Consider the following 14813-nt stretch of genomic DNA (forward strand, 5'->3'; position numbering starts at 1 on the left):
CGCTTCTGTATTTCAACTTACATTGAGCTTTTTTAACCTTCATTTTGGCAGATTTTTTTACTTCTTTTTTTTCATTCAACTTTCATTTGATACTTTTATGTTTCCTTTTGATTATTTAACTTTATTAATGTTTCAATAAATCGCTTCAATCGTTGAATTATTCAATTTTCATTTTGTTTTCATGAAACAATCAAAGCTCAACTGAACCTGTGTGTGTTTACCTTTTATTTCATAGGAAAGCTCAATGTTTGTAAAATGTAATTATCTATTGGCTTGTGATTTATTTATTTATTTATGATATAACCTGATCAAATTACATTTTACTTTGGGATATAAAGGGAATATCGAAAAACCAGAATTAACCATTTACTATGAGACTTTTTCCCTTGTTTCTTTCCGTTCTCGTCAATCAAATTGTCTTAGATGGTAATCAATTCAAAATGTAATTGTACAACTTGCTTTAGTTGCAACTGGTACTTATGGTAAAATATATAACCTTATAATTAGTCTTAAAGCAACTGTAAGTAATAAGCTTCTATTAATTTGATAAGACTAATTAATTCAAGTAGTGTAGAGATGGAATCGCATTCATGCATTTATGGATATATACAAAAGGCATAACTGGCTTTATTATTTGCTGCAATCAACAATCATTTTCAACATTTCCATTAACTCCTTTGCATTGTTGCCTTTAATTAATTCATCATTTTTTTGTCTTTTTCCTTCTCTTCCTATTCCCTTGATTGGTCCAAAGATATATTATTAAACTTCCGTACAACTTTTGTAAATAAGAAAGGTGAAGTGGTAACCAAATCGAAATCAATTGTTATCCATTATATTCGTGGTTGGTTCTTCTGTGATCTAATTGCAGCTTTACCTTTTGATGTTTTGTACGCAGCCAATCTTTATACAAGGGTAAGTCCGTGTTGATCCTTTGTCCTTTATCCTACATGTTGACCCTTTACACCTTCATCCCTTTGTCCTGTTATCAATAATACTTGAAAGAAAATGAAATAATTAACCTTAGGTGTTTATTAATAGAGAGACCATTAAACTCTAATCATCTGTTTACTTACCTTATGATATGATTAACAGAACACGTTAACTCATTTACTTAAATTAACTCGCCTCTTGAGATTGGCTCGATTATTTGCCAAAATGGATCGTTACTCACAATACAGTTACATTATATTAACTCTGCTTATGTTATTGTTTTCCTTGGTTGCTCACTGGTTAGCCTGTATTTGGTATGTAATTGGAGTTGAAGAGATTGAACATAATGATGGATCCTGGACTACGGGTAAGAAGGACACAAACTAATTAATTAATATTAATTGTAAACACAACACACAAGTAAAATCAGCCAAGAGATACTCATTAATGCCGCCATCTATATTATACATTAACATATGAATCAAGTTTAACCCCTTCTTTTTACCGCTAGATCGCTCTACAATAGTTTTTCCCAATGTCTTAATTAGTCAAGAAAAAATTGCTAAATGAAAGATGGCGGCAAATTTTTTTTATGTTTTGTTTAACCAAATTGACTATTAATCTTGTCAACAAGAAGAAAGTTAATTAATATTTTATCTTGTGATCTAATTTACCTTTGTATTTTGGTGTTTTTTACTTTGAATTTACTTTCATTGTCTAACCAGGATGGATTCCCCAGCTTTCAAATCGTTTAAGTTACGATGTATACAATACATCGGACATGTACTCTGCCTATACAACTGCCCTTTACTTCACAACAAGTAGCCTTACAAGTGTTGGTTTTGGTAATGTTGCTGCTAATACCAATGCTGAGAAAATATTTTCAGTATTCAGTATGCTCATTGGTGCTCTTATGCATGCTTTAGTCTTTGGTAATGTTACTGCAATTATTCAAAGGATCTATGCCCGTCGATCACAATATCAAACTAAGTTATTAGATTTGAAGGAATTTTTTCGCCTCCATCAATTACCTAAACAATTACGTCAACGGATGACTGAATATTTTCAAACAACGTGGTCCCTCAACCATGGTATTGATGCTAACGAAGTAAGGATCATCATTACTATCATCTTTATCATCAAACTGTAGAATCATTTACCGTCATCTTTCTTTCAGATAAAGAAATTGTACTTTTACCTATTTAGGCTTGTTAGACTGTTCATCAATCAGCATTCATTTAAGTGTTTTTTTATTACATGTTATTTTATGAATGGTTGCAAATTGTTACAGGGATTGTAAAGAAAGGAGATTAAAATGAAAAACAAAATAGACCCTGCAGTGTTGAGAAAGAGTAAAGATGAAAAACTTATTCTGCAGAAAAATTGGATTATCAGCGTAAAATGATAATAAATTACTTCAAGAGTCGGGTCAATATCCTTCTTCATGAATAAGTAGTAACATTACCTAGATATATAAACTTGAGAAAAGTTCATTTTAAATTAGAGAAGATCGATAACTCATCTGAGGAAATAATAAGAATAATGAAGTTGAATTTTTTCTTGCTCCTTCATCATTCTAAACCTGAATAAAGAAGCCAATTATCTCAATTTTTTCCATTGAAAAAAAAATACTTTCATTGATATTTTGAGTTCTTGATTTTATTGATTTTTATTTGTTTTCGTCATATTTTCTTTCTCTTTCTCCCTCCCTCCGACTCCCTTATCTTTCTATTCAGATACTTCGTGAATTTCCTGATGAACTTCGTGGTGATGTATCATTACACTTGCATCGTGAAATCCTTTCGTTACCAATATTCGAGACAGCCCCTCAGGGTTGTCTCAAATTACTCTCACGTCTTATTAAAAGTAATTTCTGTGCTCCAGGGGAATATCTGTTACATGATGGTGATGCACTTTCATATATTTATCTGGTTTGTAATGGGTCAATGGAAGTTTTGAAAAATTCAATGGTTGTGGCCATCCTGGGTAAAGGTGATCTTGTCGGCTGTGATATACCTTCCTCCTTAAATCCAGAAGCCCTTATCAAATCATCAAGCGATGTTAAGGCATTAACCTACTGTGACCTCAAATCAATTCACATCAGTGGCCTATTAGAAGTATTAAAACTGTATCCCGAATTTGCTGAAACATTTTGTGCTGAAATTATTCACGATTTAACCTTTAACTTGAGAGAAAGTCATGATGATGATACTTATGGAATGGGAGGAGGACCTGGTGGAGGTCCAGGAGGATACTTTGGTGGTGGAGGAGGAGGGGGTGGAAGCGCGGGTGGAGGTGGTGGTCATGGAGGTCTTCATCCGGCCCACTCTTTGACACTTCCATCCATCTCTGAGGATGATGAAGATGACGAGGAAGAGGATAGAATGGAGGATGGAGAGGATGAGGAAGAGGGTGGAGATGACCAAGGAAATGATGAAGAGGATGAAGAGGAGGAGAATGGTGACAAACGTCATGCTAAAGGTGTCAATGAAGGCTATGATGATGATGAAAGTGGATCAGGTTCACCAGCGGTATCACCACCACTTGGACTGAGATCTCGAAATCGTTCAGTTACTCATAACTGGAATTTAATGTCCAATGATCAAAGTGCAGAGTTAAATGAATCACCTCTACATGGTCATTCACATCAACCTAAAAATCAAGTATCAACTGCAAGAAGATCAGCTTTACGCTTTACGGCCTCTCCAATCGTTAAACCACAACAAAATAATTCACCATCAAATCGTAGATCTACTCTTAATTGTGATGGAAAAGTTGAAAAGAAAGTGAAAAATGAAGATAAATTGTTGAGAACTGATTCCTCTTCAGATCGTGAATCGATTGATCGTATTGATGGACAAATGAATGTAATTAGACAAGATGTGGCTCGTTTATCAAATGATATGAGATTAACTCTCACTTTATTGCAAAAATTATGTTCCTCCGATTCTAATCAAAGGTCTCAAGGTAGAAGTATTGATAAAACTCAATCTCTTGGTGAATTGTCTGGTAAATCGGATCGATCTCTCGGTTCAGCTCTCAGCACGGGAAGTGGACGTAATGAAGTAGGAGGCTCAGTCAGTGGATCAGCGTCTCTTGGTGGTCCTTTATCGATTGATGAATCAATTAGTACCATCAATCGATTGGGAAGTGGAATTAACGGTTGCTCAGAACTATCTGGTAAATCTGTATGTGGAGTTAATGGAGCAATTTGCTCTCTTGAATCAAGCCTTCGATTATTAGATGATCCATCCAATTCTGATTCTGTTAATTCTTCTTTAATCACTCAGCGTAATAGCAACATGATTGAAACCATAAATAATGTTAATAGTGATAATAATAATCATAATGCAAATTCTCATTCTCTTCTTAATTCTCGAACCTCAAGTGCTACTCAAACCGATCGATGCCTACTTGATGAGTTACTTGCAAAGCTTAACGAGTCCAGTTCACCTCCGCCCAACTCGGGTTATTCCTCATCCTCATCCAACGAAGACAAAGTTAGATATTTAATGGGCTTACATTGTAATCGAACGGAAGACTCTGAAAGTATATCCGATGATTCAGTACTTAAAAATTCATTAACTATTCAGAGTATCACCTCATCAAGAGATGTTTCACCTTTCAAAGGTTCCCGAAACAGTTGGAATATGGGTCTAACTGATTCTGGTTCAAGTCCAATCCCAATGGAACCAAATCGCGGATCTGGTTTACAATCAACTTCATCGAGTGGACAATTCGTTGGAGGCAATGGAAGTGGATTGAGGTCCAATCAATTGACAGGCTCTACCAGTGATGGTAGAGACCATTGCGCTATTAACATTGATTATACTTTAACATCGTCATCATCAACATCAACAACTCCAACAACCACAACCGCAACATCTTCAATTAGACGCAAATTATCAACTGAATTATAACGTTTAACTAACGAGCATTACATTTAATTTTATCATTCACTAATATTGATGTAAATTTATTTTACCATCTCGCATTATCATTATGTAACTATTATTACTTGTTAAACAATGACCTTTTCATATTAATGATGTTGTTGATGATGATGGGCGTGATTTAGAATGAATTCAATCCAATTGCCCTAATTGAATGTTGCCTTGACTAACAATTTTCTGATAATTGCTATGTTTTTTGATTGATTACTTCGTTGATTATTAAGATTTTTTTTTCTCTATACTTCACTCTCTGATTCGAGTTTGAAGAATAGAGGTAATGGTGATAATTTATAATAGTGAATTTAATAAATGATGATGATGAGGGAAATAATGTGTATGATGAAAAGGTGCTGATGACAGTTGTAACTGGTTTTTTTTCTCGGACGATTGATTGATTGATTGTTAATATCTAGAAATAATAAGAAATGAAAATAATGTTCTAGTGATACCATTTGTTCTGAGAATTTCATTTTCGTCTTATCCAAAACTTTATATGCATGTCAATTATGATCCATATTTGATTACTATTCTTACAGCAAAGGCAATTAAATTGTTTTCACAGACAATCAGGATTGTTCCCGATTTCATATTGGAAGTCAATTATTACGAAAAAACAAATGAAAAAAACTTGTTTCTACCCTGAAATATACTCTTTTTGAATCTTTTTTGCAAATAAAATACAAAGAAATTATTATGCCAAATTTTTCAAGTTTGATTTCTAATTAAATCTCGTGCCTTCAAACACTCTAATTACTCTAACATGTGAGCAATGTAAAATCAAGTTGGTTGCTTGATCAAGTTAAACACAATCAATAAACAGCATTTATGGGTCGAGATGAATTATACTTTCATTGGATCATCGAGAGGATGGTTGCAGCTAAAACAATTGGATATCCACTTTAATCTTTCAATTTTAAATTAAGGAATATAACCAGAAATCGATGGGAACTTGGTTGAAATCAGAGAAACCAATTAATGATGATGATCAATCTTTACATTGGCTTTATTTGTAGATGATTGACTAATTTTTAGGTTCAAAGCAAAGAGGTTTTAAATTTCTGTTTGTCCACATTTTATGGATTATGATGACAAAACATTAGAGCGTGAGAATATCCAAGTCTCGTTCAGTTTAAATACACTTGTTTTGCTTATTCGGTCTGTTTGTATTCCACACATCAGGATCAATTATCAATAATACATTGAACTTAAAGCTAGCTTTAAACCAGTTAATATCACCAGGAGTCAAATCATTAGAGCATTAGAAACACCAAAAATGAGTGAAACATTACACCATGTCAGTCATTAAAGCTCACACTAATACTGTTTTAATGAGCAGTGTACAATAAGATAAACTTTAATCTAATTAATAAAACTGAACCAAGCATAAGATGTTTACTCATTTCAAATACTTTATCAATCCCAAAGAGTAATAGCAGGAATAACAGTTATACTCTGATCAATCCATTCAATTGAATGATTTAATCTGAATTCTGTTCTGTTGTCATGGAAATAACTGTGTACTTACTTGATCATCCGTTAGGGGCGACTCAACCGGTTTCTTAACGCATGTCTCTTACAATGTTTACTGTTACTATCACCTGGTCTAGTTAAGCTTTTCATGACGAGACATTTGCTAAATACGAGGTTCAAGATTTTGAATTATATTTAATTTTTCCTCTGTGATTCGCTTGTATAAATTAACTTAAACGATGTTAAACAGACTTTTAAAGTCTAATTAAATCCAATTCCTAAGCCTACCATAATTTAGTGGCTTTCTACAGGATTAATAATATTTACGTAAAAATCTTGATTTTATTTTGATATTTTTGGTAAACTCTAAAATCCAATGGATGCTAGGTTTTTACTGCAAACATACCAAGAAATACCTGTTATTACTCGTTATTATTTAACAGCTTGTGTAATTACAACACTTCTAGTGGTAAGTTTTCAATTAATTTACAATATTGTTTTACAATTTATTAACTAATTATTATCCTAATATTACACGGCATTTTTTTTGTTTCTCTCCGACTTACAGCAACTAGGTTTCATTACGCCTTTCCAATTATATTTCAATCCGACACTCATTGTTCAACAATTACAGGTAAATTCTCGTTGACTGGATATCCTGTTCTGACAATTATCTCTTTTTCTTTACTCTACGCCATTATTTGTTACTCCATTAGATTAACGCCAATTTTTCACATGGCTGGTTCAGTTTTCTCTCTTTATTTGTTTTATTGATACCTTTAACCAGGCATTTCTTTTCAACGTTGCTTTCACTTTTTATGCAAAGATCTTATTTGATCAAAAATTTTCACGCCGGAGAAAAGATTATTGTCAGACAATATCCAAATCTTGTGTACTTTCATTTTGTTTTCGTTCTGATTCATGGTTCTTATTCTTACTTTTACAGATATGGCGCTTGTTCACAACATTTCTATTTTTCGGATATTTTGGATTTTCATTCATTTTCAACGTTACCTTCACTTACAAATATTGCAGTATGTTAGAGGAAGGGTCATTCCGTGGGCGAACAGCTGACTTTTTTTATATGTTATTATTCGGTGGCGTTTGTATGACTGTAAGACATTTTGTTTATTATTATTATGAACCTTATCCTGTTATATTTATAGCTTATTTTTAGCTTTTAGCCTTAAAAATAGTTGGTTAAAAGATTTGACTCTTCACAATTTATGTTATTAACTTTGTCATTTTTTTCGATTTCTCTTAGGTAATTGCTTTATTTGTTAATCTCCTTTTCTTGGGGCATGCCTTCACTATAATGTTAGTTTATATCTGGTCTCGACGAAATCCATGGGCTCGCATGAATTTTTTTGGTTTAATTACTTTCCAAGCACCCTTTCTGCCTTGGGTGTTGCTTGGGTTTTCATTCATTCTCGGCGGTGAAGTATTAACTGATTTGATGGGAATATCAGTTGGTCATATTTATTATTTCCTTGAAGATGTAGCGCCTAATATAACTGGAGGTTATCGTTTTCTGAAAACTCCTGGTTTTATGTAAGTTTCTCAATGGTCATTACCTAATATGATTACTAAATTCTATTAACTTCTTACTATCTTTAATTTTGTAGAAAATATTTGATTGAACCTGCAACGCCATCAGACGAACGTCAAGATGAAAATAGGCAAGAAAGGGCTGGCGAGGACATCAACGACCCGATGTGAAGACTAACTACATTAGATTTTGAAGATATTGTACCAAATTTTCTTTTTGCAGTCGTAAATTATTCAGCTCTGAATTCGAACAGTTTCTCTATTGATTGTTATAAATGCATCTTAAATATGAAATCACATAACTATTCTCAAGGCAAATTAAACCTCATTTCTATTAGAACATTGATTAATTTGATATGTAAAGTGACAATTTGTTTATTCGTATTTATAAACAAGAGATGTTTTTTATACAGAAAGGTCAACAATGTTAACAATCACAGAGCATTGCAACTTTTGCTAAATTAGCTGGAAATCACCTCTTTGGCTTGTAAAACGAATCAGGAAAGAGTTGGGATAAAGTTGATATTCATAGGAGAAACATCATAGTTTCTTTGTTAAAACTCGAGAGAGTAAGCATCATCATCATGGTCACCATCAGCATAACCATCATTATTATTTCTAATAGTGTTTGTTTTTTGTCGTAAAATTTCCTCGGGAATGTCAAGCTCAGGATATAATAATGGAGGTATTAATGGTGGTGTAAAACAAGAAGCTTCAATTTCATCTTCATTAATATTTTCATCGTCATCACTGAATAATTGCTCAAAATTGTTAATATTTCTAGGTTCATTAACAATTTTACAATTTTCTTGTTTACTTGCATTCATTACATCAGTAACATTTTTACTATTACTATTGCTGTAACTATAACTGAAATTAAAAATTTTAAAATTAGAGGTACTCTTAATGTTTATGTTGTTTGCGATATTGCTCAGATTATTGTTATTGTTAAGATTTCCTAGTATATTTACTTGCCTCATTTTAAAAGCTGGTGTTAATGATTTAACTTCTTCTACTTTAAAACTATTATTCTTACTATTGTTATTATTATTATTACTGTTAATATAATCATGCAAGGGTAAAAAGCTTCCTTTAGTTGCATTTGTATTGCCCCCGACAGCTTTGACAGTAGAACAAGGAGTTAATGTGATTGTTGTTGATGGCATTGATGGTGGTGTTAAACTTGGATAGTTTGGATAATTTGGATATTGGATAAAATCACCGCAATCATTATCATCAATAGGAGTTGCGGTTTCATCATTGTCTTGGCCAATATCACTCCATTTGGGAAGAGATTTAATTACACTAAACAAATCTTTAAAATTTTCCTTTTGTTTAAGATGACTTTGATGTGTTGCAGAGTTGATATGCTATAAGAATAAATAAGGATAAATATTGGAAATAAAATTAGTAAAAATTTACATAAAAATTATCCATAAATAAATTAACAAATATCAAGTGTACTTACTTCTTGAATACTTTTAAATGTTATTCCACAAATTTCACAGTATTGTAATGCATTCTGTTTTCTTAATGGTGTAGGTCGATTCATTTCTCTAAAATCATTTGTTGCATTTGTACTAGCTTTTGGTGTCTGTATACCCAATCCTTCGAAAGTTTTTGTATTCATTGTATAATTACCACGCATATCAGGAGTAACAGGTATTTTACTAGAAATTGTATTGGCAGTAGCAGTATGCTTTGGTTGATGTTGATGTTGATTGTTGATGTGATTATTATTATTGTTATTATTATTATTATTATTATTATTTTCATTGCCAGTCATCCCTCCTGTTTCTACCGTATTAGCAACATTTACATCATTATTTTCTGAATACTTTTTCACTTTGGATGGCGGTAAAAATGGACACATGAATGGATCAGCATCAAAATAAATTTTTGGCCATTCCTTAAATTCTTTTGCTGATGGTCGATATCTTTGCTCGACATCTTCAAGTTTTATGAAAGCTCCTTTAAATTGTCTTACAGTTGCTCTAGGAATTCGAGGAGATGCTTTGGGTGTATCACAGCTTGGATTTTCTAATTGACGAAGTTGTATTGAACAAAAATCTAATACAGCTTGAGCTTCCAATATTTTTATGCCACGACGATATGCAATTTCAATAGGATCAGTGATTGCTTTTGATGATTGTTGATTTATGCAATTAATTGATGGTTGTGCACTTGCTCTAAGAGCCAATTGTCTACCTCGAGGCTAGAAGAAGAACAAAGAAGAAGATAAAAAAATCAAAAATGGAGATTATTTGAAAAAACAATGGAAATTCAGAGCATTTCAAAAGAATGATAGATCTGATAGATGCGCGCCTAAACAGAAACTAATGCACAAAAAGAGAAGAAAAAACTCTAATAATGCAAAAAAAATTAAATTGCAATTAAGAAACAATTTATAAATAGTAAAACTAAACTAAAATAAAATGAAAACAAAAGTAAAGAACAAGATCAAAATGTATTAAAGTGGCGCATAATTGAGGCGCTGGCGCGAACGAGATGAAAAATGAAAATTTGGCGGAATTGACCAATTTTTAGTGTACTTACCAATAAATCGGAAACTCTATTGCTAGGTGTTTCTGGTGTTTGAGATGGCTCATGATTGTTTAAATTTTTATCCTTTACAGGCCAATCTTTAGGATTTCGATCAGTTATTAAATATTTGACTCTGCTATCAAGAAACTCACCAACAGTCTGTCAAGGGAAAAAGAGAGGGAACAGATGATTATAAACAAACCCAATTTAACAAAAATATATTAAACTTACCCCTCCTAATCGTGTAATATAATTTTTCAATTTATTGCGGTTTTGAGATGTTTTAATATCAAAGTAGAAGACACGTTTTTTTAAACAAAGTTTATCAACATGATCACCTTTAGACATTTCCACTAATTGATTAATCAACTCAACACAAAGAGTAACAAGAGACTGATGAAGTAGAGGTCCTGACTGCGACAAGGGCTAACTTTGGATCTCCCCCAAAGGTGACGCTGTTACCAGCTGTTTTTTTTTGAACTGATGTGAGTGCCACCATCGGAGGTTCGCTAAGCTTGAGGTTTCCCATAGATCATCACTCTCTTCTTCATTCACTATTCGGTTCCTTCTTTGTCCATGTGAAATTGATTAATCAATTAGTGGAAATGTCTAAAGGTGATCATGTTGATAAACTTTGTTTAAAAAAACGTGTCTTCTACTTTGATATTAAAACATCTCAAAACCGCAATAAATTGAAAAATTATATTACACGATTAGGAGGGGTAAGTTTAATATATTTTTGTTAAATTGGGTTTGTTTATAATCATCTGTTCCCTCTCTTTTTCCCTTGACAGACTGTTGGTGAGTTTCTTGATAGCAGAGTCAAATATTTAATAACTGATCGAAATCCTAAAGATTGGCCTGTAAAGGATAAAAATTTAAACAATCATGAGCCATCTCAAACACCAGAAACACCTAGCAATAGAGTTTCCGATTTATTGGTAAGTACACTAAAAATTGGTCAATTCCGCCAAATTTTCATTTTTCATCTCGTTCGCGCCAGCGCCTCAATTATGCGCCACTTTAATACATTTTGATCTTGTTCTTTACTTTTGTTTTCATTTTATTTTAGTTTAGTTTTACTATTTATAAATTGTTTCTTAATTGCAATTTAATTTTTTTTGCATTATTAGAGTTTTTTCTTCTCTTTTTGTGCATTAGTTTCTGTTTAGGCGCGCATCTATCAGATCTATCATTCTTTTGAAATGCTCTGAATTTCCATTGTTTTTTCAAATAATCTCCATTTTTGATTTTTTTATCTTCTTCTTTGTTCTTCTTCTAGCCTCGAGGTAGACAATTGGCTCTTAGAGCAAGTGCACAACCATCAATTAATTGCATAAATCAACAATCATCAAAAGCAATCACTGATCCTATTGAAATTGCATATCGTCGTGGCATAAAAATATTGGAAGCTCAAGCTGTATTAGATTTTTGTTCAATACAACTTCGTCAATTAGAAAATCCAAGCTGTGATACACCCAAAGCATCTCCTCGAATTCCTAGAGCAACTGTAAGACAATTTAAAGGAGCTTTCATAAAACTTGAAGATGTCGAGCAAAGATATCGACCATCAGCAAAAGAATTTAAGGAATGGCCAAAAATTTATTTTGATGCTGATCCATTCATGTGTCCATTTTTACCGCCATCCAAAGTGAAAAAGTATTCAGAAAATAATGATGTAAATGTTGCTAATACGGTAGAAACAGGAGGGATGACTGGCAATGAAAATAATAATAATAATAATAATAATAACAATAATAATAATCACATCAACAATCAACATCAACATCAACCAAAGCATACTGCTACTGCCAATACAATTTCTAGTAAAATACCTGTTACTCCTGATATGCGTGGTAATTATACAATGAATACAAAAACTTTCGAAGGATTGGGTATACAGACACCAAAAGCTAGTACAAATGCAACAAATGATTTTAGAGAAATGAATCGACCTACACCATTAAGAAAACAGAATGCATTACAATACTGTGAAATTTGTGGAATAACATTTAAAAGTATTCAAGAAGTAAGTACACTTGATATTTGTTAATTTATTTATGGATAATTTTTATGTAAATTTTTACTAATTTTATTTCCAATATTTATCCTTATTTATTCTTATAGCATATCAACTCTGCAACACATCAAAGTCATCTTAAACAAAAGGAAAATTTTAAAGATTTGTTTAGTGTAATTAAATCTCTTCCCAAATGGAGTGATATTGGCCAAGACAATGATGAAACCGCAACTCCTATTGATGATAATGATTGCGGTGATTTTATCCAATATCCAAATTATCCAAACTATCCAAGTTTAACACCACCATCAATGCCATCAACAACAATCACATTAACTCCTTGTTCTACTGTCAAAGCTGTCGGGGGCAATACAAATGCAACTAAAGGAAGCTTTTTACCCTTGCATGATTATATTAACAGTAATAATAATAATAACAATAGTAAGAATAATAGTTTTAAAGTAGAAGAAGTTAAATCATTAACACCAGCTTTTAAAATGAGGCAAGTAAATATACTAGGAAATCTTAACAATAACAATAATCTGAGCAATATCGCAAACAACATAAACATTAAGAGTACCTCTAATTTTAAAATTTTTAATTTCAGTTATAGTTACAGCAATAGTAATAGTAAAAATGTTACTGATGTAATGAATGCAAGTAAACAAGAAAATTGTAAAATTGTTAATGAACCTAGAAATATTAACAATTTTGAGCAATTATTCAGTGATGACGATGAAAATATTAATGAAGATGAAATTGAAGCTTCTTGTTTTACACCACCATTAATACCTCCATTATTATATCCTGAGCTTGACATTCCCGAGGAAATTTTACGACAAAAAACAAACACTATTAGAAATAATAATGATGGTTATGCTGATGGCGATCATGATGATAATGCTTACTCTCTCGAGTTTTAGATATCAACTTCACTCTTTCATAATCTCTGCCCACTGCCAATGTTTCATTCAAGGGAAATATGGAAAAGCGTCTGAAGCATATCAAAACAGTCAATGTTGTCAAATGCAAATCCATTGAGTCTTTCTAATTGTTGTCCAACAATTCCAAATGGATCAATTTCTTTCAATACCTAAAATTTCATTTATTTATTTGAAATCATCCACTGCCATCTAATATTTATAAAGATCTCAATTGACTTATGCATTGTAAGTGAATAAATTTACTTATTGTTATGTACAATCACTGTCATTCAAAGATTTTTTACTTTTCTTTTGCTGTTTCAATCGTAATTTAGTTGATTACATCTAAGTTCAAAATTTAATCAACTCTTATTTCAAGTTAATACATTTTAAAGTAATATACTTATCTCAGATGTATTGAAATTAAATACAAGGTAAAATGAAACAATCTGACAATAACTCGCTCAATAGACCTAATTTCAGATCAATCAACTGACCTGAAGATATTTTGGTGGCGTCAAAGTTGAATAGCAAATGATAAAGAAAACAAAAATCAAAGTTAAAAATGTTTTTGCAAATTGTTAATCAATAAAATCGTTCAAATCGTAGGTTGATCAACACAATCAGCACACCTTCTATTGTTGCGTCCATATAATTTGACTTCTCATCTTAAGGCACGATATTAAGTATTATTATCTTATTATAGTAAAAACAACAGTATTTAATACAACATTAAGTGATTATTTGTAGGATGAAAATTGAATCGAGTTTCATCAAAAATGGAGTTCAATTGATTTCAATTTTTCCACTCACCAAATTGAATCACTCTTTTCAAGTTATAAAAAAGGTCCTTTTTCCCATCTTTCCCTTTGTAATCCTTCATCGCACCTTTTTTATTTAATATCATGAAAAAAGCTTAACCACCACCAAGCCAAAATAATAACATAAAATGTTTATTATCATCATCATCAACTTATCAGGTGTTATCAACAATGGGCTTATAAAAGTGATTTGTCTTAATAAAAGTACTGACTGTAGCTGACAATTCTTAATCTAATGTGAAAATGTAGTTCAATTGGTAAACTTTTTAATATTTGGAAAAATGATTTACACTTTTTGTTCATCATTCAATTGTTATGACTGTAGGTTAAGTTGCCTATTTTCAAGTAGATTTTATTCTCAATTGTTATTCCTTAAAATGTTCAACTGAATAATGGTTATATTCAATCTGATTAATTGACAAGTTGTTTTTAAAGTAATTTTCATCTAAAATTGTAGCCATTCATCAGCACTGATATTTGTCTAATTTATTTCAACCTTCTGATTGTGAGTTTGGAAATGAATCTCAATCTTGATAGACACATGGATTGTATAAGAAATATGTTATTATTTTTGTATAAAATCAATAAATTTTCATTAAAA

General features: G+C 31.7%; 4 protein-coding genes and 1 long non-coding RNA gene across 6 annotated transcripts in view; 3 read left to right on the forward strand and 2 right to left on the reverse strand.

Moving 5' to 3' along the window:
* Nucleotides 1-4979, forward strand: part of Elk (Eag-like K[+] channel) — a 63365-nt gene extending 58386 nt beyond the window's left edge. The window contains exons 7-10 of the mRNA XM_015929701.3: nucleotides 755-915; nucleotides 1096-1300; nucleotides 1659-2041; nucleotides 2670-4979. Coding sequence (XP_015785187.1) covers nucleotides 755-915; nucleotides 1096-1300; nucleotides 1659-2041; nucleotides 2670-4853 — 2933 coding nt within the window. The 3' untranslated portion in view covers nucleotides 4854-4979. The remainder of the gene's footprint in view (nucleotides 1-754; nucleotides 916-1095; nucleotides 1301-1658; nucleotides 2042-2669) is intronic.
* Nucleotides 600-1217, reverse strand: LOC107362604 (uncharacterized). Its single transcript, XR_001568712.3, has 2 exons — nucleotides 1077-1217; nucleotides 600-997 (listed from the first exon to the last, which is right to left on the reverse strand). It is a non-coding gene; the product is annotated as an uncharacterized LOC107362604 (long non-coding RNA).
* A 1525-nt stretch (nucleotides 4980-6504) lies between the features above and the next one.
* Der-2 (Derlin 2) lies at nucleotides 6505-8244 on the forward strand. The gene is made up of 5 exons (XM_089266573.1): nucleotides 6505-6825; nucleotides 6925-6990; nucleotides 7303-7470; nucleotides 7621-7907; nucleotides 7982-8244. The coding sequence occupies exons 1-5, from the start codon at nucleotides 6733-6735 to the stop codon at nucleotides 8073-8075; spliced, it is 708 nt and encodes a 235-aa protein (XP_089122699.1). The 5' UTR covers nucleotides 6505-6732; the 3' UTR covers nucleotides 8076-8244.
* A 19-nt stretch (nucleotides 8245-8263) lies between these two features.
* Nucleotides 8264-10816, reverse strand: LOC149094804 (uncharacterized). 2 transcript variants are annotated; one of them, XM_089266572.1, is made up of 5 exons: nucleotides 10680-10816; nucleotides 10461-10607; nucleotides 9373-10119; nucleotides 8880-9274; nucleotides 8264-8774 (listed from the first exon to the last, which is right to left on the reverse strand). In XM_089266572.1, the coding sequence occupies exons 1-5, from the start codon at nucleotides 10794-10796 to the stop codon at nucleotides 8459-8461; spliced, it is 1722 nt and encodes a 573-aa protein (XP_089122698.1). In that variant the 5' UTR covers nucleotides 10797-10816; the 3' UTR covers nucleotides 8264-8458. The 2 variants fall into 2 exon arrangements, with proteins under 2 accessions (XP_089122698.1, XP_089122697.1); XM_089266571.1 differs by having other exon boundaries at nucleotides 8264-9274.
* Nucleotides 10817-10961: 145 nt separating this feature from the next.
* On the forward strand, nucleotides 10962-13671 carry LOC107362788 (uncharacterized). Its single transcript, XM_015929919.3, has 4 exons — nucleotides 10962-11170; nucleotides 11243-11389; nucleotides 11731-12477; nucleotides 12576-13671. The coding sequence occupies exons 1-4, from the start codon at nucleotides 11054-11056 to the stop codon at nucleotides 13389-13391; spliced, it is 1827 nt and encodes a 608-aa protein (XP_015785405.2). The 5' UTR covers nucleotides 10962-11053; the 3' UTR covers nucleotides 13392-13671.
* Nucleotides 13672-14813: the final 1142 nt, after the last annotated feature.

This window comes from Tetranychus urticae, chromosome 1, assembly GCF_039701765.1.
Source record: "Tetranychus urticae isolate SD_2017Ah chromosome 1, NJAU_TeUrti_SD_1.0, whole genome shotgun sequence".
Classification (NCBI taxonomy): Eukaryota; Metazoa; Arthropoda; class Arachnida; order Trombidiformes; family Tetranychidae; genus Tetranychus; species Tetranychus urticae.

Bases quoted from the DNA above. Each gene is read 5' to 3' on its own strand.
- LOC107362788 (XM_015929919.3), top strand. From the start codon at position 11,054: ATGTCTAAAGGTGATCATGTTGATAAACTTTGTTTAAAAAAACGTGTC. The intron at 11,171-11,242 runs GTAAGTTTAATA...TTCCCTTGACAG, and splicing joins ATATTACACGATTAGGAGGG to ACTGTTGGTGAGTTTCTTGA. The intron at 12,478-12,575 runs GTAAGTACACTT...TTATTCTTATAG, and splicing joins CATTTAAAAGTATTCAAGAA to CATATCAACTCTGCAACACA.
- Der-2 (XM_089266573.1), top strand. From the start codon at position 6,733: ATGGATGCTAGGTTTTTACTGCAAACATACCAAGAAATACCTGTTATT. The intron at 6,991-7,302 runs GTAAATTCTCGT...TTACTTTTACAG, and splicing joins TCATTGTTCAACAATTACAG to ATATGGCGCTTGTTCACAAC. The intron at 7,908-7,981 runs GTAAGTTTCTCA...TTAATTTTGTAG, and splicing joins CTGAAAACTCCTGGTTTTAT to AAAATATTTGATTGAACCTG.
- LOC149094804 (XM_089266571.1), bottom strand. From the start codon at position 10,796: ATGTCTAAAGGTGATCATGTTGATAAACTTTGTTTAAAAAAACGTGTC. The intron at 10,608-10,679 runs GTAAGTTTAATA...TTCCCTTGACAG, and splicing joins ATATTACACGATTAGGAGGG to ACTGTTGGTGAGTTTCTTGA. The intron at 10,120-10,460 runs GTAAGTACACTA...TTCTTCTTCTAG, and splicing joins ATAGAGTTTCCGATTTATTG to CCTCGAGGTAGACAATTGGC.